Source organism: Olea europaea, chromosome 7 (genome assembly GCF_002742605.1).
Source record: "Olea europaea var. sylvestris chromosome 7, O_europaea_v1, whole genome shotgun sequence".
NCBI classification, from domain to species: domain Eukaryota; kingdom Viridiplantae; phylum Streptophyta; class Magnoliopsida; order Lamiales; family Oleaceae; genus Olea; species Olea europaea.
The window spans coordinates 3,690,635-3,716,864 of record NC_036243.1 but is presented as its reverse complement, the minus strand read 5'-3'; the positions used below and the strand labels follow the sequence as shown (position 1 = coordinate 3,716,864).

Genomic DNA, 26,230 nt, shown 5'->3' with positions numbered 1-26,230 from the left:
CATCACGAAGGAAAATGTCCGAGGGCATTTCTGTCCATCTGGACGTTTGGATCACCATCCGGACATCTAGATGCCCAACGATCACTTTCTTGACCGTTCTGCCTCTGAATCAAAGGCTAGTTTTTTTAACTGTTCGGACCCCAACCATGTTAATGGATGAAATTCTACATCGATTAAAAATGAAAATATAGACCGATTTATAAAGAATTGGGCTACTCCTCTTAACAAGGTTAACCTTATTAAGATGGAACCTAAATCTTTACATAGTATCAGAGTCCATTAAGCTCTAACGAGCGACTCGATCCGATTAAGACTCAATAAATGAGCATACGGATTTCAAGATTGGTCTGCTCAAATGAGCCACCATATTGCGGGGGCATGTTAAGGAATGAAATCCCACATCGAATAAAGATGAAAACATAGATCGATTTATAAAAAATTGGGCTACTCCTCTTAACAAGGTTGACCTTTTAAGATGGAACCCCAAGTCTTTACAAACCAGACGTCCAAATCATGTGTCAGGATGGACAGATTTTTTGATCGTTTGAGTGCTATAAATACCACATCTCTTCCTCATTTGCAACAACCTTCTTTAAGCATTTAAGAGAGGCTTTTATTGATCTCAACTACTTTGTTTTTCAATCTTTAGAAGATAAAAAAATTCATTTCTTGAAAAGCTGTTTGAGTGATCAATTTTGTGAAAATCATTTATCTCATTAAAGTTTTTCAACAACTAATATTAGAGCTATACTTATTGAAGTGTTAGCCTACTTCTCTCTTGATATTTAATTGTGATCATATCAGTTATTACGAGAGAAGCTTTTACTTGTAATTTGTTCTTTTCTCATTTGATTGTGCGTCGATTTGAAGTCATGGAAATTTCAACGTTGTAAAATGATCGGTGCTCCTTGGTTGTAAGTCACAGGAAGCTTTGTAAGGTTGGATTGCTCCATAAGTCAATCAACAATTGTGAAAAAGGCCTTGCTCGTGACGGAGAGCTTTGGTAACGAGGGACGTAGATTGGATCGAACCTCCATAATTACACCATTTACGCATTTTCTTCCCTTTTACTTATTACTTTTTTATTTGTGCTATCTTACTTGAGCAATTGTTTATTTGTTATTTGTTTAGATTTGCAATTATTTTCGAAAAAGTTTCAAATAACCAATTCACCTCCCTCTTGATTAGTTATTCTCGGGCTTTCAATCCAATGGCCCCATGCCACAGGTCATAACTCTTTGACTCCTACTCTGATATGACTATTTGCTCCTAACCATTTCATTGACACATTTTATGGATAATTGTGTTATGAATGGATGATACATGCAACACTATTTGGTTGATTGGATTTCTCCTCCGCGTTATGTGGTGCTCTTTTAATCTCAAAAAAGTTGGAGTAGGTTAGATTTTTCATGATGTTGTGAACTGATGGTGAAGTGGTGAACAAATGATGGAAAACATAAACGGCTGTTAATTGAATTCACCATTTTTATATTCTTATGTTTTTGTTTGTTAGTTGAATTAACTGATTTCATATAGCCGTGTTTGAGGTTTTATCACTCATGTTTTTTCTTCTTTCATAATGTTTTAGGGTTTTTGAGTTAGGGGAAGTATGATGTATATGATGATAACTGATTACAGGGGAGTATTCCATGTGACTTGGTTGATCACATTCATCGTACACGCGATATTAAAAATCTAAAATTAGTTTTTGAAATTAAGCAAAGTCAAAGGGGAGATAGTTGAAAAAATGTGTCATATTTTTACAAATTTTATTTATTGGTTTGCTTAATGATACTGACTGACCGAATGGTGATTAAATATTTCGACCAGAAGTTTTAGGAATTATTAGAAACTGATTGTAGGTAGTAAGTTCTGAGTTGCTTGCCATCCAAAGTTATTAACTTCACGCAGGTGTGCTTTTCTAAAATATGCAGCTCCATTTTTTTGGTTGAGAGCATATATTTTCTGCAATGACTTCTCCCCCATTTTTAATTGAAAGACTTTATTTAATTGTACATTAGTGGGTGTCCGTTTTTCTACTATGTACATAGTGATTCTTAATTATTAGGTCGTTTTACCATTTGCCCATTTGTACATATGGCCGAGTAAAGCAAGGTAATGTCTTGAGACTGCTCATATTACATAAATCAATTAGCACTATAAAAGATATTAAATAATACATCATCGTTATTTAACTTTCTAAACCATCGTTTCTTTACTTCGCTTCAATCGTCTAATGGAAAAGTTGTATTATCAAGTAATAGGATTTTATTGATAAATCTATGTTGCTATTTGGGTAATGCCGTGAATCATTCTTGATATACTACTTTCCGTGTTTCTAACATTGGAATATCTATAATGGGCACCTAAGGAAACTTTTCAAAAATTAAATACTAAGACATAAAATTAGAATTGTTTTACTAATTGTTTTCATAAACAGTTACCAACTTCGAGAGTTTCCTTGTTTGGTCGAAATTTCATGTGGCTCAATTTTCAACTAAATGTCAAATGCATGTCATGTCATTTATCTTTAATACTTGACAAACTGATACCCATGTTGCACCTGTAAAATTTCACAAGAAATTAAATAAATTAGTTTGTGTTTGTATTTAGTGAGTCGTTGCATAGCTTCTTTAGATGGCAGATGCCTAAGCTTTTCACAAGACCATGGTTTTAGTACTTCAAGAGATGATTCCCAAACCAAACATGCAATTCTTCCATTCCAAAATGATGTATTGTCAATTATTTTAGAGAAGTGAGATGTTGAAGCTGATATGGTAGAGAGAACCTGTTATAGCCCACTCGTTCATAGTCAAAGTCAAGAAAAGTATTTAGTCAAAGTCCAAAATTCAATTGATCAAAGTCAAAGTCAAAGTCAAATAAGGACTAAAATGAAACAAATTATTCTATTTAGTTTTATTTTACTAATTGAGAATTCTTAAGGGTTTAAGATGGATAAAATCTAATTTTGGGGATCTACTTATATATTTTGGGAAGTTAAGGATTTAATGTGATTTTATATGAATTAGTTGGAGGGCTTCCTTTGCAATTGTTGGGCAGTGGACTAAAAGTGGCACATCTATATCCATTGTTTTCATTTGTCATTTGATACAAACACATAGAGGAAGCTGGGATCGCCCAAAGAAGATAAAATCCGAGAAAATAGAAAGAAAAAAAGGAAAGAAGAAAAGAAGAAAGAAAAAGAAAAAGAAAAAGAAAGAATGAAGTAAGTGAATGCTGATTTCTTCATGCTTGGTTTCAATTACTTCATTTCTTTGAGAGATTAAGAAATAAATTATTTATGGTATTATGACGTTAAATTTCTAGGGTTTTAACTTGTGGTATAAATTTCAGATTTAGGAGGATAAAAGTACAAATTGGAGCTCAAGTTTCTTGATTCTTTAATTTCAACTTATATTAAGGTAAGGAATACCATTTTTGGCAAACCCTAGATTTTAAATTGGATGCTTGATTAAGGATTATTAGTGAAAATGATTATGTTAAGTGAATTATTTTCTTGAAAGAATAATTTATGGAACAAGATGTAAAATAAATTAAGGCAAGTGTGATTTCAAGTTTCACTAGATGGAAGATGGGATAATTATTCTTACGCTTGAGGTGAAGGTTATTTTGATGAATTAATTATTAGTAAAAGGACTAAAAAGTGGAATTAGCTTCAATTGATTAAAGAAAAAATTGGGAAATTTATTCAAGTCTTGAGAAATTTAGTTAAGTATTTCATTAATAGATATAAAAGGTTGGTTATCTTATATCGTATTTCAGGTGGTGACGAGGAGATTGGAAAAGTCTACCGACCATCCTAGGCTGTAACTTGTATTATGTGAGTGGATATCTACTTTTCAAAATTAAGCATTGTTTTAAATTATACTCAAGCTCATATGAAATAATTGTTCATTAGAATTCTTATAGTAAATCATATAAGTTGGTTTGACGGCATGATTTTCAGAATAAAGTGAATTTTTTAATAAGCTCCTTTAAAGTTAAATTCAGTTCGGTTAAATCATTTTATTAGCATGTTATATGAATACTACATATTTCAGCACATCTAAAGTTATTTTTTTAAAACCACCAGAAAGTACTAGATGATTTTACCATAGTTTGCACTTATATGAATGTGTTTCCACAGTTTATGACCTCATATGGTTATTTTACCCACTTTGCACTGGTGTGAATGTGTTTACAAAGTGCATGATCAGTTATGATTATTTTACCTGCTCTGTACTATTATGAATGTGTTTCCACGGTGCATGACCAGATTATAGCTTTTAGGCAGCTCTGTGTATGACCAAAATTTCAGAATTGAATAGCTTTGCTTTGTATATGAGTACTAACTCATACATGAGTAAGGTTATTTCGAGTACCTTTTTATTGCGATTTTTCAGTATTATATAGTTTATCAGAATTTACATTATAGAATTTAGTTTATTTAGTTTACAGAGTAATGATTTTAGCTTATAGTATTGTGAAAGAAAATTTTCACTTATGTCTACTTATATCAGATTATTTATATTCATTATACCTAATAGTTACTATCTAGAACAAAGAATAATGAATTTTACGATGCAAGAATGTTTTAGTTTTAAAAAGTGTTATCAGATTTCAGTATTTCTCAAAGTTTTAATTGATAAGAATTTTTAGAAAATATGCATAGACGGAAAAATATACTTATGCGCAAATTATCCATTCACTGAGCTACAAGCTCATATTTTGTTACACTTTTTCTTATCAGATAGCAGCAGAGTTGAGCAATATTGGAGCATGTAGATCTACCGAGTTGAGCCACACATTTTTGTTAGTTGTATGACCTATTTTGTCGGTCTCCATAGTTTATATTTCTTTTGAGATATATGTATGTTTTGTTGGAAAAGTTAATTAGTAAATCATGTGTCCATATCATGTGCTCACTGTATATTTGGTATCATTAATGCTTTCGGGGACTTTTGTTTGTAAAGTATAGTAAATATTGATTTGCCAGCATTTTATTATTTTGAGAGACTAGTGTGCCCTATTTTAAATTGTATAAACATGTTTGAGAAAGTTGATTTTTATTCAGGTGCTTTTAGTCCATATTTCAAAAGAAGTTCTATCAAATTTCTTTTTAAAATTCGTCATAGTCAAAGTAGGTCAAGATTGCCTTATTGGTGGGTTCGGCACTTAATTGGTATTTACCATTAGTGCACAACACGTGTCGGATCTATTAGAGTGATTCGGGACGGGTCGCAACAAAACCAATCCTCTTGACCTTGTAAGTTTAATTTCTCAAGGGATTTTATGCGTTCAATACCTTCGAGAAAATTTTGAAATGAATTGAAGTGTACTGAATTGGAGAATTTTCCAATCTCCAGTTCTATTAAGCTGTTAAGGCATCTGATCCCACTCAATTCAAGAAACGAAGTGAGATTATCCCATCCAATCACAATTAGCTCCTGTAGGGATTCCGTTCCACTCATTTTAGGTAGTGATGTGAGATTATAGCAACTAAATGCCGTAGAGATCCCATCCCCCTCAATTTGGGAAGCGAAGTGAGATTCAGGCATCCGCACACAGATAGATGCTGTGGAGACTTACTATACTCTAGCATTTCATTTGGCAGGTTGCTCAACTCATAGCAATTACGAATTTCCAAATTCTGAAGGGAAATTGGGCCTTTTTTGTCCATTTTAATATGAAATTAATTGCAGATTTCTACAATCATATATTTCCAATGTCTCAAGAAATTGGAAGCGACCTAGGTCATAGGGTAATTCCCTCAATTCATCACAATACGAAATTTTCATCTCTTTAAGAGATGCTCCACTGCCCCGAAAGTGGAGAACACGAGCCAACTTATCACAAAAATGAATTTCCAAATATTCAAGGCAAAGAAATACCTACATTCTCCTCATTTGTGCTTCTTCCCGCTCTGTAAGGTTTGGCATATCCCATATTGTAAGATACTTAAGCGATGGGAAAGATACTCTTGTCTCCTAGCCATCGTTTTCTAGTTGAGCTGCAATCACTCTTTCCATAGAATGATGGTCTTATCGATCTTACGTTTCTCAGATCATAGAGCTTTAGATACTTGAAGAGTGGTAGGTGGCTGAGCATTGTGATTTCTTCGCATTTGTCACAAGAATTAAACTTGATCTTGATCAATCTATTAAATATCACCAGACGGCCACCAATGTCTTTACATATTCCCATATTGCTAGTCCAAAATGGAAAGTTATTACCTCAGAATCCTTCAATTATTAGGGTTTTTAGCTTTCATGAGGTTGCAACCCTTCAAGTATACTCTTGTCATTGATGTTACTTTCTGTGGAATCCGTTGACTTTCCAATGGAAGTATAACTTATAAATGTTTAGCTTTCTAGCCATATTTGCATGCTCAGCTTCTGTTTTGCAACACACCAATTCTAGATTCCATATTTGTAGTTTACCCTTTAAATTCTTCAACCTTCCTAGCTCATCGATTCGACAACCTTCCTTGTTGCTCATACAAAATAATGGTAATGTTTGAAGGCAGGATAAACTTTCAATTTTAGGTGGCATCTCGAATTCTCCGCTAACATCATTAAAACGGAGATGCTTTAAATGAATCAAGAATTGCAGATCTCTCGGAAGCCTTTGAAGTGATGGAAATATGTAGCTGTGTAGAATCGTCCAGGTTCGCAAATTGTAGAGCTTGCAAACAGATTCTGACAGAGTAGTGAGATCGTGATTGTAGGACACGTCAAGATATCTCAAATGTTTCAACGTGCCAATTGATGTTGGCAATTCTTTAAGATCTGCACAACATAGCTTTGGAACATGCAAATGCTTAAAGTACGGCAATATTTCATCTGGTACGCTGCTGCTTAAGAACAATGTGCGGAGATAACTGCCACCTCTTTTATGTCCTTGAATGTTTCCTCTCCAATTGATTCTATTGCAAGGTATCTAACTTGAAGAATGTTAGTAGCATTGCTACCCTCCATATTCATGAAACTTTCTGATTTCGAAACTAAACATGCAAGATCATGGACAAGATCGTGTATCTTGTAGCTTATGATATTGCCATAACTGTGCTTTTACGGCTCTTGGAAGAAGAATTTTTGCAACAAAATATTACAAATTTATTGCCTTTAGTCTTTTTAACGCCCCGAGCTCTATGGACTCGTGACATTACTAAGATCTTAAACTTGTAAAATTCTACCTAGATTGTTCATAAAATGCAGAAATTAACTTGGACCAAAAACATTAAGGCTTCAAAGGACCCGTTACAAAGCTAAAGAATTTTTCTTTCGAAAAGTTTAGATTTTTAGCTTGTACATTTGAAATAAATTTCGTTCGACAAATAAATAAAATCCAAAATTTACAAAATTTAAAGTGTAGACATCTTACACATAGAAGAATTACATATTTAAATTTCGTATACAAATTCAATCGATAGGTGAGTTAAATTTGTTTTCAAATCGGATCTATTTGTTGTCGGGTACATTTTTGCAGCCATCGAGAAACGTCCATAACTTGACTTTTACACAACCAAAATTCATGATTCTAAATCTGAGAGGTAGATAACTTATATGGTTATCTTCTCCAACTGGAATCACCTCAAAATTCCAAGTGTCTTGGTCTGGGTGAATTTTTTAAACTTGGGGGCAGAAACTAAAATATTTAAACCTTATTGTTGCAACTCAAATGAACTAAATAAACCACCATAAAAATATTCTATCAACCATGAAAAAATTTCATCAACAATTCAATCATCAAGCTTTCAAGAAATACTAACTTAAAATATTCCAAATTTAAATATTATTTGAACAAAACATAACTCAAATGATGTCCTTTGGAGTTCACATCAAAGCAACACCGCTCTCCTCCACACTGTCATTGATCGCTTTAATCTGAAATTGTTAGTGGGATTAATATTTCATAGAAACACTCAATAGACTCATACACACGTTAAATCCAAACATATTATACTTTAAGCATATATTAATGTCATTCAAACTTTTAATAAGCAAGCATACCGATGATCAGGTGACATACCAACATTTGGTGCACTACTACGCCACCAAGTTTACATTTTTGGTGTACCATTTCACCACCAACTTATTTCTATACCCCATAAGGAGTCATCTATAACATATAACCACATTTATACATGCTGAAATATAACATGAATTGAAATAAAATGGGGTTTGAGTCTACCTCTTTTGAAAAAAATGTGAAGTTATGAGCAACATGTCCTTTTACTTGAGATTTACTTCCTCGCAGTATGATCTATATGTATATATTCTTGTTGCTATGTTATCAAGGGAAAATGGGAATGGAACACTAAAATTATGAAGATGGAGTGAGTAAAAATGTGTGCACGAGGAATTTCAACAGCATTGGACTTCTTTTGGGAAAAAAAATGGTTTATCCTAATGCCAAAAAAAAATAGGGTGGCGCTATTTACATCCACGATTTTTATATATATATCCACCTTTAAAATGATAATAATATTACATTTTTAATTTTATGTAAATTTACCTAAATAGGCATATATAAAAATATATCATTCTAAATTCATCCACTCATTTATTTTCACTAAAATCTTCCTTTTCTACAGGATCAAAGGGTTGAATGACTTTGTTGACCCGATCTCATGAACTTAGGAGAGACCCTTAAGCAGCATATACATGTAGCGTGTAATATTAGATTCTGGAATTTTTCTTTCATACATTCTTTTTTATCAGATCAATGAGGTATCCGTGGAGTGCTTATGTTGAATAAGCTATTGGCAAATAATAGTGTTACTGTAATTTATATTTGGGTAGAGTAACGACGTTTGGATGGTTTTGAATGGTCGAGGCAAGAGTTCGACTCTTTCTCCTTAAAATGATAATGCCCCACACTGTTACTAACGGTATTGCAGCACTCGTTTCCCAAGATACAACAACTTCGTCTTGTAATAGTAGTACTCCAAATTACAAGACCCGACGAACCCGTAAAATTTAGATCTCTCCACACACTGGATGAGTGAAATGCACGAAAAGTAATTTTCGAGGATTGAATTATAAGAACAGAAATTTTGCAGGGAGAAAGGGATAATTTCGAGAGAGTAGAAAATCAATTCTGATTTTTGGAATGAATAAAAATCGAGGTATGGGGGCCTATTTATAGATGTTGAAAGGTTGTGTCCCAACAGACACAACTGCCGAAAAGTTGTGTCCAAATGACACAAATGGTTTTCAACCGCCACTTTGGACAGTCAAACGCCACTTGGACAGTCAACCACCACTTTGGACAGTCAAACGCCACTTGGACAGTCAACCGCCACAACCCGCTAAATTCTAGAAGCACCGTACCACGTGTCACACATAGAAAATTCGGGGAAGAAAAAAATTAATAACATAAAATATATTATTATAATAATAAAATAATATAATTAAATGTTATTTTACCAAAAAATATATATCAGCTTGGCCCAAACCCAAGACCCACGACTCGCGACAGTGATCGTGCCGTGCCGAGCCGGCCGGTCGGACGGACGGCGGCGGCAGCGCGTGCGTGTGGGCTTTAGCTTAACCTTCGGCAGCGCGTGCGTGTGGACTTTAGCTTAACCTACTAGCATGTAGGTTCTCTCCCCCTCAAAGACTATTGGTATCCCTTGGGGCCCAAACCCAAGTCCCAAATTTAAGCTATATAAGGTGGTTTATATTCTTCTAGTTTTCCTATGTGGGATTGGTATTTTCCAATTTCTCACCTATTTTATTTCAACATCAAGTGGGCATCTTTTGGCCTTAATTTCTCATTCACCCTAAATTGGTTTTGAGAAAATAAATATACCACATTAATCTACTCATGGAGTAGAACACATTCAGCCAAAGAAATCTTATTTCCGATTAACGGGACCCACTAAATTAATTGGTCAAAAGTTGGTCAAACCAACTAATTAAAACCAATTTTTCCAACAATCCCCCACATGAATAGAAATTAATGCAGTAGACTATGCAGACCCTATAGAGAGATCAGGCGGAATGTTATCGCATCTGGATAGGTACCTTATGGGTTTGAACCTTCTGTAGTAGAATACTATCGGATTTACTTGACTAATCAGTGAACGCGGTGTCTTAAACTGTCAGCCATTTTTGTAAATCAAGACAATAGTATCAACACAATAACCTTCCTAACATTTTCGAGTTCTCACTGTTGTGTTCATTTTGGCCCTGAACAACTCTTGGATTTCATAAGTGCTTTAGAGAATTCTAACCTTTGAAACATTCTCATAGAAGCGGCCACACTTCACACTTGTATAGGTGATCTCCTATTAAGAGTACCTGTCGTACTCCACTTAGGTAGTCCAAGATATAGGAATCATTAAAAGTATAACTTAACCTAAAACTTTTTGCAGATTGCACTTCCTTATCAGAGGAATGGGTAGGAGTTAACTCCGAAGTGCTTATTGAATCTTCATAACTTAGTTGTCCCATTGAACCAAGATTTTGGGATCTCCAGTCAGTAAGGTTGGGTTACCATTACAAAGATTCTTATGCAGTAAGCTTTAAGCTCATTCTCCTTAATAGGCAGTATACTTGATCTCTTGGTAAGCCTTTGGTAAGCGGATCCGCCATATTTTCTCTAGACTTTACATAATCTATGGAAATAATACCATTTGAGATTAACTGCTTAACTGTATTATGTCTTCGACGTATATGTCGAGACTTACCATTATACATACTACTTTGTGCTCTACCGATAGCCGACTGACTATCACAATGTATACTAATTGCAGGCACAGGCTTAGGCCAACATGGAATATCTTCTAAAAAATTTCGAAGCCATTCTGCTTCCTCTCCAGTTTTATCTAAAGCTATGAATTCAGATTCTATTGTGGATCAAGCTATACATGTTTGTTTAGAGGATTTTCAAGATACAGCCGCACCACTAATGGTAAAAATATACCCACTAGTGGATTTTGAGTATTTTGTATCTGATATCCAATTAGCATCACTATATCCTTCTAATACAGCTGGATATCTCGTATAATGTAATCCAACATTTGAGGTGTATTGTAGATATCTTAGAACCCTTACCAGTGCTTTCCAATGGTCATTATTTGGGTTACTTGTATATCTACTAAGTTTGTTTACTACATATGCAATATCGGGACAAGTGCAGTTCGTAATATACATTAGACTGCCTATTATCCGAGAGTATTCTAATTGAGATACGGGTTCGCCTTTATGTTTGGCCAAATGTAGACTTAAATCTACTGGTGTTTTAACTGGACTTTCATTATACATATTAAACCTTTTAAGTACAGTCTCAGTAGAGTGAGATTGAGACATTACAAGTCCCTCAGATGTTTTAAGAATTTTAATTTCTAATATTACATCTGCAATACCCATATCTTTCATGTCAAAATGTTTTGTCAACATTTTCTTGGTATTTGTTATCATATCATAACTACTATCCACAATTAGCATGTCATCAATGTATAGACATACAATTACATATGCATTAGGTGTGGTTTTAATATAACACATTTATCACATTCGTTAATCTTAAAATCATTTGACAACATAGTTTTGTCAAATTTTGCATGCCATTGTTTTGGCGCTTGTTTTAGTCCATATAATGACTTGACGAGTCTACACCCCTTTTTCTCCTGTCTAGGAGAGATGAACCCTTCGGGTTGTTCCATGTAAATTTCTTCTTCTAGCTCTCCATTTAAGAAAGCTGTTTTGACGTCTATCTGATGGATTTCCAAATTATGCAATGCTGCAATTGCAATTAATACTCTAATTGATGTTATCCTTGTCACAGGTGAGTATGTATCAAAAAAATCAAGGCTTTCCCTTTGTTTGAATCCTTTAGCTACCAATCTGGCCTTGTATTTATCAACTGATCCATCAGTCTTTAATTTTCTTTTGAAAATCCATTTACAACCTAATGGTTTATTACCAGGTGGGAGATCTACCAATTACCAGGTATGATTCTGCATAATAGAATCAATTTCACTATTGATAGCCTCTTCCCAGAATGGAGTTTCTGGACTAGACATTGCTTCATTGAATGTCCTGGGCTCATTTTCTAACATATAAGTTAAAAAATCTGGACCAAAAGATGTAGATGTTTTGGTTCTTTTGCTGCGTCTTGGTTCTTCATCACTTTGACGATTACTAATTGCAGAATCATAAGTTCATTTTTGCGGGCTTATTTCTTTCCTATTTTTACAAGGAAACTTGTCCTCAAAAAATACAACATTCCTAGATTCAATGATAGTATTTTCATGTATATCCGGAATGTCAGACTTATGTACGAGGAACCGATAAGCACTACTGTTATTAGCATATCCAATGAATATGCAATCAATAGTTTTAGGCCCTATTTTAATTTGTTTAGGCTTTGGTATTTGTACCTTAATCAAACACCCCTACACTTTTAAGTATTTGTACGAAGGTTTATGACCTTTCCATATCTCATAAGGAGTTTCGTTCCTACCTTTGTGTGGTACTTTATTTAGAATGTGGTTAGCTGAGAGAATTGCTTCCCCCCCCCCCACAAATTCTGTGGTAAACCAGAACTAACCAATATAGCGTTCATCATCTCTTTTAGATTGCGATTTTTGCGTTCCGCGGTACCGTTTGATTGAGGTGAATAAGGAGCTGTAGTTTGATGAATAATCCCAGAATCTGAACAAAATTCATCAAACGGTGCTCCATATTCCCCACCTCTATCACTACGAACAATTTTTATTCGTTTGCTTAGTTGATTCTCAACCTCATTCTTGTACTGTTTAAATACTTCTAAAGCCTCGTCTTTACTCCTTAACAAAAAGATATAACAATACCTTGTGCAATCATCTATAAAAGTAATAAAATACTTTTTACCTCCTCTAGTTTGCACAAACTTCAAATCACAAATATCACTGTGAATTAGTTCTAGAGGATTCGAGTTCCTTTCAACTGAATGAAACTGTGTTTTTGCTAATTTAGCCTCTACACATGTTTCGCATCGATGATTTTGATCAAAGGACATTGAAAGCAATAAATCTAAACTTACTAATCTTCATAATGTATTAACATTTACATGCTCTAACCTATCATGCCATAAGTTAGAAGACTCAATCAAGTAAGTAGAAGATTTATTTTTATTAATATCAAAATCACGGAGTACAGGCATTACATTCAATTTGAATAGCCCATTGGCTAAGTACCCTTTGCCTACAAACATAGCATTTTTGGTGAGTACAAAATTGTCAGATTCAAATACCAGCCTAAACCCATTCTTGCTTAAAAGAGCTCCGGATACCAAGTTTTTTCGAATATCAGGAACATGCAGCACATTGATGAGTGTTACTTCTTTCCCTGATGTCATCTTTAGCACTACTTTACCTAGACCAATAACTTTTGATGTTGCTGAATTGCCCATGAAGAGTTGTCGTCCATTGATAGGAGTGTAAGATGAAAACATCTCCTTATCCGCACAAACGTGACGAGTAGCGCCAGTATCAATGAACCATTCTCTCGGATTATCCACCATGTTTGCTTCAAATACAACAGTCGAGAGCATTAGTTCAAACACTCCGTTAGATAGTCTGTCTTTTTCAGTCAAGTGCACTTGGTCGTTTTTGTTTTGCTTTTTCTGCCGGCAGTCCTTTGCAATATGACCAGGCTTACCGCAGTTATAGCAATCTCCTTTAAATTTCTTGGCCTTGCTCTTTTGCTTGCTATTATTTGGGTGCTTCCTTTTCTTGCTAGTATTTGGCTCCACCAAGTTGACTTTAGCCTCCATTTGCTGCTTTCCAGACTTCTTTTTAGCATTTCGATTGTCTTCCTCAATTCTTGATCTAACAATCAAATCTTCAAGTCTCATTTCCTTGTGTTTATGTTTCAGGTAGTTCTTGAAATCTTTCTACATTGGTGGTAATTTTTCAATAATTGCAGCTACCTGAAATGGTTCACAGAGCTTCATGCCTTCTGCATGTATATCGTGCAAGATAAGTTGTATCTCTTGGACTTGAGTCATTACTGTTTTAGAATCTACCATTTTGAAGTCCAGGAATTTGCCTACAACGAATTTCTTCAATCCGGCATCTTCTGTTTTGTACTTCTTTTCCAATGACTCCCATAATAATTTAGCCGTTTTGACGAAACAATATACGTTGTATAGTGTGTTGTCAAGGCAATTGAGGATGTAATTTCTACACAAGAAGTCACTATGACTCTAAGCATCGAATGCTGCTCATTTTTGAGAATCTGTTTCCTTCTCCTCAACAGTTGGAGCATCCTCTTTCAAGATTTTGACCAGATTCAGAGTCGTGAGATAGAACAACATTTTCTGTTGCCATATCTTAAAATCCACTCCCGTGAATTTTTTCGATTTCTCCCCGTGAGCATTGTTAGGGGGTACGACAGACGTACTAGGGGGTACAACAGACGTACTACTACTTGCCATTATCGTTTTAAGATTGTTGAATAAGATATTGGCAAATAATAGTGTTACCGTAATTTATATTTGGGCAGAGTAACGATGTTTGAATGGTTTTGAATGGTCGAGGCAAGAGTTCGACTATTTCTCCTTAAAACGATAATGCCCCGCACTGGTACTAACGGTATTGCAGCACTCGTTTCCCAAGATACAACGACCTCGTCTTGTAATAGTAGTACTCAAAATTACAAGACCCGACGAACCCGTAAAGTTTAGATCTCTCCACACACTGGATGAGTGAAATGCACGAAAAGTAATTTTCGAGGACTGAATTATAAGAACAGAAATTATACAGGGAGAAAGGGATAATTTCGGGAGAGTAGAAAATCAATTCTGATTTTTGGAATGAATAAAAATCGGGGTATGGGGCTTATTTATAGATGTTGAAAGGTTGTGTCCCAACAGTCATAACTGCCGAAAAGTTGTGTCCAAAAGACACAAACAGTTTGGACAGTCAACCGCTATTTTGGACAGTCAAAATTTGGGGAAGAAAAAAAATTAATAACATAAAATATATTATTATTATAATAATAAAATAATATAATTAAATGTTATTTTACCAAAAAATATATATCAGCTTGGCCCAAGCCCAAGCCTAAGACCCACGACCCATGACCGTGTCGGCCAGTCGGACGGACGGCAACGGCGACGGCGACGCGCGCGTATGGGCTTTGGTTTAACCTACTAGCATGTAGGTTCTCTCCCCCTCAAAGACTATTGGTACCCCTTGGGGCCCAAACCCAAGTCCCAAACTTGAGTTATATAAGGTGGTTTATATTCTTCTAGTTTTCCTATGTGGGATTGGTATTTTCCAATTTTTCACACAATTTAAAATTTGGGTTTTTGTGAGGGAAAAAAATGGTAGAAGAAGGACAGGTTATCAGCTGCCACTCCATTGATCAGTGGAAGGAGAACTTCAGAAAGGGCATCGAAACCACGGAATTGGCGGTGGTCGATTTCACTGCTTTGTGGTCTGGGCCTGCCGAGTTATTGCCCCAATTTTTGCTGAAATTGCAAAGAAGACTCCACATGTTATATTCTTGAAGGTGGATGTGGATGAACTAAGGGATGCTGCTGAAGAATTTAACGTGAAGGCCATGCCAACATTCTTGTTCCTCAAGGATGGGAAAGAAGTGGTAGGGTCGTCGGTGCAAGGAAGGAAAATTGCAGGCTGCAATCGACAAGCATGCTACTGTTACTGCTTGATATTGCTTTGATATGAAATTCTACGTGTAGGCTTTGGCTTAACCTACTAGCATGTAGGTTCTCTCCCCCTTAAAAACTATTGGTACCCCTTGAGGCCCAAACCCAAGTCCCAAACTTGAGCTATATAAGGTGGTTTATATTCTTCTAGTTTTCCTATGTGGGATTGGTATTTTCCAATTTTCCACCTATTTTATTTCAACATCAAGTGGGCATCTTTTGACCTTAATTTCTCATTCACCCTAAATTGGTTTTGAGAAAATAAATATACCATATTAATCTACTCATAGAGTAGAACACATTCGGCATGGCAGTTTACAGAATTGATGTAAATAGGCAGTTCATGTGTGTAAATGTGGGTGAACGTGCACCAAACAAAATGGAAATCAAAATGGTAGTAAGTGGGGTTTGTGAGTTGAACGTGCATGACCTCTAAATCCAAATGGTAGCAATTTAACATAATGTGTGTCGTCAAAAAAAATAGTATAACCAAATGATATTAAAATTTTGTCGTTTAAAAGAGATTTCAACACTTTACAAAATTTTAAAACAAGTGCACGCAACATTACTATCGTGACCAAAACTTTAATTTAAACTCTTAGGAATGGTCGCAGGACGTAATAATATAACTCAAATTACTTTCGAGTAGTACAAAAAAAATTTATTTTAAAATGACACAAAATATTTTTTTTTTCGGGTCGCTACAAAAGCTATGATCACAAATCGTACTCATGATGGAGGTCAAGTTCGAAATCACACATTCAAAAATTTAAGAGCCAAACTTCGAAGCAAGATCAAAGACTTGATTTCTTAGATAAAATGTAAAGATACTAACACTTTAATATTTGGCAATGAACGCTTAAGCTCCTCAAAAATCTCTCTAGGCATCAAAATTGAATTTTATTTATTTATTTATTTATTTATTTATTTATTATTATTATTATTATTATTATTATTATTATTATTATTATTATTATTTTGCATTAAAAGTCATTCTAATGCAATGATTTGATCAAATATAAAAATGACTTTTAAAATGATATTTGACTTGAAAAATATCTTTTATCATGAAAGTTAGTTGAAAATATTTTCCAAATATCCATACCTTTCAAAATCTTCAAATCAGATCAAACGAGGTCAAAACATAAATTTATCGAAATTGCTCGTTGACCGATCGGAAGAGGCAATTGACCGGCGAGAAGAGGAGGTCAACCGAAATTTTCCAATAGTTCAAAATTTGACCGTTCTGATCTCTAATTTTTATTGAAAAAACGGATATATTGGTCATCCGAATAAAAGGCGGTCGACCGCATGAGTCACCCGCACTTACAAATTTTTTGACGTTTTGAACTCTATAAATACCCCATATTTCTTGCATTCATCATAACATTCTTAAAGAGCATTAAAGTGAAATATTTGAGCAAAATTCTTTGAGCTTACATCTTATTCTTCAAACATTTTCTTGAAAACTTTTGATTGATTGAATCAAATTTTGAAAATCATCTTTTTCATCAAAGTTTTCTCATCTAACACTTGAGCCTCATTCATTGCTATTTATTTAAGTGTTAACCTATTTCTCTCTTGTACTTAATTTGTGATAATACTTATTAAGAGAAAAGTTTCAAATTGTTAAATCATTACTTTTTAAATTTTTAGGTCATATTGAGGTCTTGTAAAGCTCAATATTGTATAAGGATCGATGGTCCTTGTTTGTAAGTTATCGAAAGTGTTGTAAAGAGTTGGATTGTACTATAAGTCAATCAATATAGTGAAAAGGCATTGCTCGTGCCGAAGAGCATGATAACGGAGGATGTAGATTATTGGTTGGGATCGAACCTCCACAATTACATCGTTTGTATCATTTCTTCCCTTTTACTTATTGATTTCGTACATAAATTGGGAAATATTTGCAACGACGCAAATATCTTTTTTATAAAAATTTTGAGAAAATTTATCATTTAAATATAAAAATTTTCAATCCATACAACCTCCATCTCACTTTCTTGATTATTCGGAAGAAATCCTTCCACCATTCAGAGCTGGACTAAATCTTCTCTATTTATGACCAAATCCTTTCATTGACAAAGACACTAGGCGCTCACCTTTAGGCTTGGGTGGGACGGTCGCACCATCCCAACCTCAAGGTGCCACCTCGATGGATGACCCACACACTTTGTGGGTGTGTGATGGCCCACCCGCCGAGGTGGTGCACATTGATAAGTATTTTCCCACCTTTAGGACTTGCAAGATGCCCTTTTCACCCGCTTCAAGATTTGAAAGCCCAATCCGTAGGATTGAGTCCCACTCTCCTATTTTCTTTCCTCGTAAAACTCTTCCAATCACATTTGCTGCTAGAGGTAAACCTCTACATTTGCCGGCAATCTTCAATCCGGTGATCGCAAATTCTTTCGTTACTTCTTTATCTTGAAATACCATTGATCTGATTATGAGCCAGCATTCATCATCTGTTAATGACCTCAATCTACATGGGCAATTGCAAGTGTTCACAATAGATGCCACCTTTTCCTCACGTGTGGTGACGATGATGAAATTTCCTTTTCTAGAGCTAGCTCCCTCAAGTGTATTTTTGAATTCATCCCAATCTTCTGTTTCTTCATTCCGTAAATCATCGAGAACTAGCAAGTATCTTTTGTATTTTAATTCCTCTGCAATCTTTTTAACAACAGCTTGCTTGCTACCTCCACCAAAATCTTTGCCCAATAATAATTCCAGGATCCTTTTGAAAAGCGTCGTCTGATCAAAATTTTTTGATACACAAACCCAAATCATTTTTTGGAAATCAGTTTCTATACAAGGGTCATTGTAGATCTGGCGTGCTAAAGTCGTCTTGCCAAGACCTCCCATTCCGACTATGGGAAGGACAGAAAGGACATTATCGCCTGAGTTGAGGACTGTCCCCAGAATTTTTCTAATATCTATAACTCTTCCAATGACAATTGGATCAACGGTGAAGCTGGTAGTTTCCGTGACCAGAGGCTTGGTAATTTCCTTGACCAGAGGCTTCGAACGAGGATAATTAGTGAAATCTCTGTTGAGGCCAAGGCTATCAGCTTCGTTGTTTATCCTTTTGAAATTTTCATTTATGCCCTTGATCTTGTGAGACATCTTCCAATGAAAAGTGATTTTGTGAGCCATCTTTCGTAGAAATGTCATAATGCAAGGGAAGTACAAGCACCCAATCTCGTCCTCTGTCTCTATTGTACGACGCAAATCTTCATATTTGATCTCGTCCAAAACAATTTTGGCATCATCGGCGGCATCTTTGAGGTCCTTGAGCCAGCTTTCAACCGCCCTCTCAGTGATTTCGCGCTTTTCGGCATCTTCCAAAACTTCGTAGATCTTTTTGATATAATTTCTTAGGATTGCCAAGTCTTTCTCAAAACCCTGCACAAGTTTGAATTCTTCAACGGCTATCGGAAACAACTTCTCCAGTATGATTTTTCCAGCGTCAGTAGCCATTTTTTTCCAGTTTTTCTTGCGTCAGAAATTTGGTGTGTGGGATCGATTGATTTTAGGGGGTGGGCGGGGCTTGGGGGAGAGAGAGATTTCAAATTGGAGTTTGTGGTGTAATTTTTTTTTTCTCTGCTTCAGAAGGGTACACTGAATTATTGATCAATCTTTCAGTCAAAGTCTTTGTTGCAACCTTCAATTAGAGAAGGGCCCAATTGTCTAGCTAAGGATAATATTTGATATTGATTAAAATTCTAATTTTAATCTCAAAGTTAACAATCAATATTAACCATATATTTCATGCGTCATCAATTTTTCAACCATGCATTTCATAAATTTTATCAAATTCTATTAAAAATCTATTTTTAATCCCATCAAACAAAAGCTTATTGATAATTGATTGAATTCTACATTTTTCTCTCTATCACATAATTCAAATTCCAATTCCAAAGCAAGAAAAATGGATGATAATTGATATGCTTACGGTTCCAGCTACTTTCCAGCTTGTAGTTGAGAAGTTAGTCTAAAATCATGATTTTTTAATACTAAATTAGTTACCCAACATTATGACTCATGATACGTAAACCATTAGTGAATACATCCACTTTCATCAGAACAAAATAACGAATTTGATGACATTGCAAGCTCAGATTTTAACAATTTTAACGTTAGCGTCCCATTTGACCAAAAAAAGGGGGGGGGGGGTACGATTAAAGAGAGGAAAATAATTGTGTTCACTATTTCTAAATGAGTAATTATATACATCCCACATTTATCGTTAATTGCACCATATTTTAATTGCAAAGAAGGTTTTGAAATTTTGCTCATTTTCGTACTAGTTTATATTTCGAGTTTCATAGAATACTGAAAAGATAACATTTTTTCAAATTGCCGATGCCATTAATGTTGTGAGATTTCAGTGAGTAACTCCAATATTTTGAAATGTTTAGTGATCAAAATCCAATATTTTAAAGTTTAGTGAGCAATTGAAGATGTCAACTTTCTAACTAAGGGCAATTTCATACCTACTTATTCATTGATAATTGAATTCTACATTTCTCTCTCTACTGACTAAATCACACGCCACATAATTCCAATTCCAATTCCAATTCCGAAGCAAGAAAAATGTCTATGAAATGCCCATGCCTGTGGAGAAGTTAGTCTAAAATCATGTTCTTTTTTATTACTAAATTAATTACCCAACTTTAATGAATTTTGATACTTGAACCGTTAGTAATTACATCCATTTCCATTAGCATAAACTATCGAATTTGATGACATTGCAAAAAGAGGTTTTCCATTTGATTAAAAAATAGGGGGAAAAGGTATGATTAAAGGGTAATGAAAATAATTGTATCCCCTACTTTTGGATTTCTTAATGGGTGATAATATAAAAGTATGGTTAAAGAGTTATTTAAATAATTGTGTCCACTACTTTTAAATTTCTTAATGGATCATAATTATATATACGCCCATTTATAGTTAACTGCACTATATTTTAATTGTAATGAAAGGTTTCAAATTTGCTCATTTTCGTACTTGTGTTCTCGAATTTTTTTCGTTCTTGCATATATCTTCTTTCATGATAGAACTTGTCTAAATATTCTATTAGCATGAGAGAAATATTTTGTCGAACTATTATATTTATTCCTTTCTAACGAATATTTTGGCAATCAACATAAACAAAGTGTGCTAATTAATAAAAAGTTGAGGAGTAAAATTCAATGGAAATATATGGGGACATAACCATAAAAATGCAAAAGATGAGGAACAACATTTCAATTTAAATATGGTGCGGTGCTCTAAAAATGTAAATCATCGCCAGGGTCTAGGTGATAGGACAAGCTTTAAGCTTCTACGAGCCTAATTACACGAGATGTTTCATTAGCCACTGAATTTAGTACCATGTCACGAATTGGCCACTGAACTTCCAAACTTGTCCCACTGGCCACTGAACTTCAATATGTTACTGCCCATTACTCATCGGCTGAAATCTGTTAAGTGACGTACCAACGTGGTAGATGGAAAGTCTAGCTGGCCGGTTAAATCAGTCCAAGTGTTAAGTGTTTTTTCATCAGCTCCACATCAGCCGATACAAACACGTCTTTGCCATATTCATTCACGCCTTTCACTTTCACTGAACCCCAAATCATTTCATCCCCTCTCCTGCAATCTTCCCCCACCCAATACGAGATCGAAGCCCTAAATCCCCCAAATCGAAACAAAGCCAACAATCGAAATCGAAGCCACTAAATCTACTGAGCTCGAAAGAATTTTACTCAGCCAAGGTTCTTCCTGCCTTTGTTGATTGTTGAAAGAGCCCAACCGAACGTGAAGAAGCCGTATCCATTTCACTACAGTACGAGCTAATGGACGGACGACGCGAAGGTAATTTCCCAACTCTTTTTGTGTTTTTTTGGGTGCGATAAGTTTAGAAACGTGCTGAAAATCACATAGATTTTATTTTATTTTATTTTATTTTTTTGCTGAAGCCGTACCCATTTCACTTCTGTGATTTTATGCTTTTATGATTATTTTGTTGTTCATCATTCATATGTTTCTGATCTTTTGTTTTTGTTTTTATTTTTTATTTTTTGACTGAAAATAAAAATTTTCATACGCAGCCAAGAACATAGTTATTCTGATCTCATAGTATCTTATGGGCATTAGGATCAGCCTCACTGAAAATAAAGATTTTACAAATGTTTTGGGACGGGTGCAGCCTCACTGCAGAACTACCTGGAATTGTGTGACATTCAACTAATTAGAGTTCCCGCATGCAGTTTTAATGCCTTAGTTTGCGTAACCCCTCGAAAGGGGGATGTTTACTTTCATATTATACTGTTTGGATTTGCTAATTTGCATTTGGGTTGTGGTTAAATTAAAATGTGTGATCCTTTTGTGTTGTAGATGTGTTTTCTAACTTGTGGCTCACACATGGCGGCAAGGGATATGTGAACGAAAACATAGGTTGCAGCGTTTCAAGTGGAGCGAAGTTACTTACCACGAAGAAAATGTGCAATTTGAGGGTGAGCCAAGTGGTGCACCGACAATTTGAGATCGACAAGGGCATGACCACAACAACGAGCGAAATCTGCCGAATTGAAAGATGCACAGCCACGATAAATTATGTGATATCAGTTAGGTGTTTTTGGTTTTTTGGTAATGTTGGAAATTATGTGGGCATAGATTCTTATCGTCTTCTTTTTGTCCAAATAAAATCAAACATTTGGTCCTTGGAATTTTGCTTTTGTATGTATCCGGTAATTACTTTTGTATGTATGTGGATGGATGTGGAATGGATACTAGAATTTGGCAATCGGCAGCTCGCTTTCACTGCTATAGTTCATTTGTAATGCAACATAGTCCACTTTGCAGCTTCAGTTCAGTGCTATGTAGTAGAACAGATTTAGTTCACTTTGTAATGCAATTTCAGCTTCTGTTCAATGCCTTTTATTCACTTTGTAGTGCAGTTTGAAGAAACTAGAAACAGCAAATCTGAAGGAAATTATGGATCTGCAAAGGTAGACCTGGAAACTGCACCAGAAACTTGGGAATATTCTCAAACCAACTTTAATCGCAAACATTCCAATACAAGGACACATCAAATTCAGAAGAGGGTGTGAAACAATAAAACAAGATGAAACTTTCCAAAACCAAAAACATAAATTTCTCAATTGTTCAAACTTGTTAATAGATACATATAGGGGCATACTTTAACACTTCACGATTACAAGCTTTGTACACACAATTACAATCAACACCTACAACCTTCCGACAACCATCCTTGAATCCTATCTTATAGTCATTGAAGCATATATAGATCCCCTGAAAAATCTGCTCCTTAAATGCAATGAACGTTGGGAGAGCAGTTCCTTTGACTACGGTAGTTCCAATTCATCCAACTCGTTATCACCACCCTCTTCTCGTTGGTCCTGAACTTCATCTTGATGGTAGTCCAATCCTATTTCAATCCATTAGCTACATGTCTATCATATTCGTTGTCATCTTGTTCGGACTCAAAGTCATGGTCGGATTCTACGAAGTCGGGATCTTCCTCAAAATATGTCATACAATTAAGCCACATGCCCACAGTAAGCAACAATACATTTAACTCTCAAACTTTAAAAATAAAAATAAATTTAAAAGGAAGCCTAGCATTGCTCAGGTTCTAGAGGGGCCAACCAATTCATGCAAATAAGGACCAAGCCGCTAAAGGCCTGGGCTGTCAAACTCATTTTACCCATTTACTTGCGACACCAATACCACCCACCTCCAAAAGCATTCCTCAAAAGTCAGAACCCAAGACACCATCTAAGACACATCATCTCACAATGTCAAGTTACAACCACAACCCACCATCAATTTCATCCACATTTTAATTTATGTTTGGATCTGAAATGAAATCTTCAACAGCCACTCAGCTAGAATATCTGCAGCATTTACAGTGCCATTATTCTCTAGTATTGGAGCTGATGGTTCAATTGACTTTTTTTTAGGATGGCTGGAAGGGGAACATGGAGGTTATGGGGAAGAGGGGTCTTGACCGATTGACTTAACCCTTTTTCATTTGTTAAGTTTTTCTCCATTTTCCTTTTCTTAAGCCTTTTAGATAATCAATTTGAAATGAATAATGTTGTTTATCATCATGATGATAAATCAGTGGTGATGTGGCGATATATTTGAAGTAATGGGATTGGGTGGTTTAAATCTTTCTCTCATGTAAATTAAACCACCCAATCCCATTACTCCATCTATATTGCCAGCTGATTTATCATCATAATGATAAATAGCATTACTCGAAATGACAACATGTGGCTTCATTGTGCTGTCTTAAAATGAACATCTTGCAATTTTTCCAGCCAATATAAGTGTGGGAAAAGTCAATCTCACAGATGGATTTCAATATGACAAATTTTGGAACAAAAATTAACCCGTATATAACAATCAGAACCCCACACGATACGAAGACAGATTATGCGTAATGGGAAACAACAAAATACACATAGAATCAACTACAAAATCTTTAGACAATGACCTCTTCATACCTAAATTTTAAAAAAAAAAAAAAAAAGGTTTGGAATTACCTTCCATCTGCACATCAACTGCTCCGACGTAAATGTAATGAAATGAAATGGGTGTTGTTTCTCCACTCTTTGGCTTGGCTCGTCGAGTGATCAACAATGGTTGGGTAATTGATATTCTTGATTTGGGGCTTAGGGTTTCGAATGTCCCTTGAAGTAGATTTGGGGACGTCCTTTCATAAATCTCTGGTTTGTTCAAAGAAATGGTAAGAGACGCATGTTGTTCTATTAAATCAAAGTGTGTAATTATATTATGAAAGGCGTGTTTGGCAATGGTGATTTGGACCTGACTTGGCAATTAAGTTCGTATTTGGAAGTATTTAACTGCCAACTCAACTTACTGTCATCCACGTAGGCGTGTCTGTTAACGATTTTAAATGGGTGATTGATGGAGTTGGATGGAGTGAAGTTCGGTGGCTAGTGGGACAACTTTGGAAGTTCAGTGGCCAGTCCATGACATGGTACTAAGTTCGGTGGATAATGAAACATTTAATTCAAATTACACTCACACAACATAATTTTAAATTATTGATATTGATATTTACACACCATTAGTCACTACATCTCATTCGGTTTGTATCAACAAACAAATTCGATGTTGCAAGCAGTGATCGTACACTGCTATACCAAAATAAATTGAAAACATTTGTGACATATCTATTAAAATTAAAAGAACGCCCAAGAATATTTGATCAACAAGATCAAGAATCATTACCATCAAAATTTAATCAAATTGTTTAAAATACAACTTAAATGATATTCTAATATTTCTTATAGATGATATATACTTTTATAGTTTTGAAATCCCTTATTCCATTGAAGTAAAAAAGACATGAATTGAATGCATAAGCCACCTCAACACGTCAAATCTTAATCACCCAATAGTGTCCCTAACTCCATCATGAATGATGTCTGACCCGTTAAAAAATGTGGTCATTTTTGTAAAAAGGACAGCTTAAAGTTTGAGCATTTTTTTCCTAATATTTTTGTTGAATTCTAAATAGTAGACAATTTTTTTCATCAATATTCATGAAATTTCCCTGGGGAAGAATATAGCTGATTTTTGTAGGACTTGTCAATTCAATCCACCAGCAATCACATGTGATTGTTATACTTTTTGACTCTTTTAGCCAAAGTTATTTACGCGTGCAATAACTTTTAATAGAAAGGGCCCCAATGTCTCACAAGTAATAATTTGATTCCAACTCAAATATTGATACCTATTTTTCTCGTGCACTAACTTTCAATTAGAAATGGCTCCAATGCGTATTCTTTACCAACTCAATTAGAAAGGGCCCCGACTTACCTGGTTACTTGCAAATGATTTTTAAATTTAAATTATCGAATATTGATATTTACACAGCATTAGTCACGACATCTCATCCATTGTTATAAACAACAAATTTGATGACATTTCAAACAACGATCGTACGTGGCCATTATACTGAAAGAAATTAAAAAAAAAAATTGTTGTGACATTTCAACAATATTAGGCCTCGTTTGGTAGCAATTTTTCACCCAAAAAAATTAATTTTTAACCGTTGTTTCACTATTCTTGTCGTCATTTTTTACTTCTTCACTTACAGATGAGGCCTACTTTTCTCTCTAACGGTCAAAAAATTAATTCTCATAATCACTACCGAACATGCTTTAGATACTTGTTTCGCGCGGGTTAGTCGCTAACAATTAAAAAGGATCAGACGATTGTGTAAGGGACAAACCTCTTGAGACAAAGTCCCAAAAAGGGGTGTTCTTTTATTGGCGATGACTTTACAATTGGAAATGAAAAACAACGTGCCTCCAAGGGGCGCAAGCACACGAGTTACTGAAAGAAAAGTGTTTAAGTCTAAAAAGTAAGGAAATGAAAATTACATGTTCTCTGTTCAAAAGTTTTGGATTCGGTTCTTTGCTTCTATGTCCTTTCTCCCTTTTATATTTCATGGACGATCTATTTGTGATCAACCGCCCTAAAAACTGTTTGATCGTCCTATAACTGCCCACTTTCT

General features: G+C 35.0%; 2 protein-coding genes, 1 long non-coding RNA gene and 1 pseudogene across 3 annotated transcripts; 2 read left to right on the top strand and 2 right to left on the bottom strand.

The window, feature by feature from the left end:
• The first annotated feature begins 15,324 nt into the window (after positions 1–15,324).
• Positions 15,325–15,689, top strand: LOC111397783 (annotated as a pseudogene).
• A 2,119-nt stretch (positions 15,690–17,808) lies between these two features.
• LOC111397782 (putative disease resistance protein RGA3) lies at positions 17,809–19,149 on the bottom strand. The gene has a single exon (XM_023024763.1). It carries the CDS (start codon positions 19,147–19,149, stop codon positions 17,809–17,811), a length of 1,341 nt encoding a protein of 446 aa, XP_022880531.1.
• A 1,917-nt stretch (positions 19,150–21,066) lies between these two features.
• LOC111396716 lies at positions 21,067–22,587 on the top strand. The gene is made up of 2 exons (XM_023023192.1): positions 21,067–21,528; positions 22,051–22,587. Exons 1-2 carry the CDS (start codon positions 21,510–21,512, stop codon positions 22,494–22,496), a joined length of 465 nt encoding a protein of 154 aa, XP_022878960.1. The 5' UTR covers positions 21,067–21,509; the 3' UTR covers positions 22,497–22,587.
• A 160-nt stretch (positions 22,588–22,747) lies between these two features.
• On the bottom strand, positions 22,748–24,518 carry LOC111396715. The gene is made up of 2 exons (XR_002703051.1): positions 24,228–24,518; positions 22,748–23,573 (listed from the first exon to the last, which is right to left on the bottom strand). It is a non-coding gene; the product is annotated as an uncharacterized LOC111396715 (long non-coding RNA).
• Positions 24,519–26,230: the final 1,712 nt, after the last annotated feature.

What these genes read in the sequence shown, in the direction of transcription:
- LOC111397782 (XM_023024763.1), bottom strand. Translation starts at nt 19,149, where the DNA reads ATGGCTACTGACGCTGGAAAAATCATACTGGAGAAGTTGTTTCCGATA.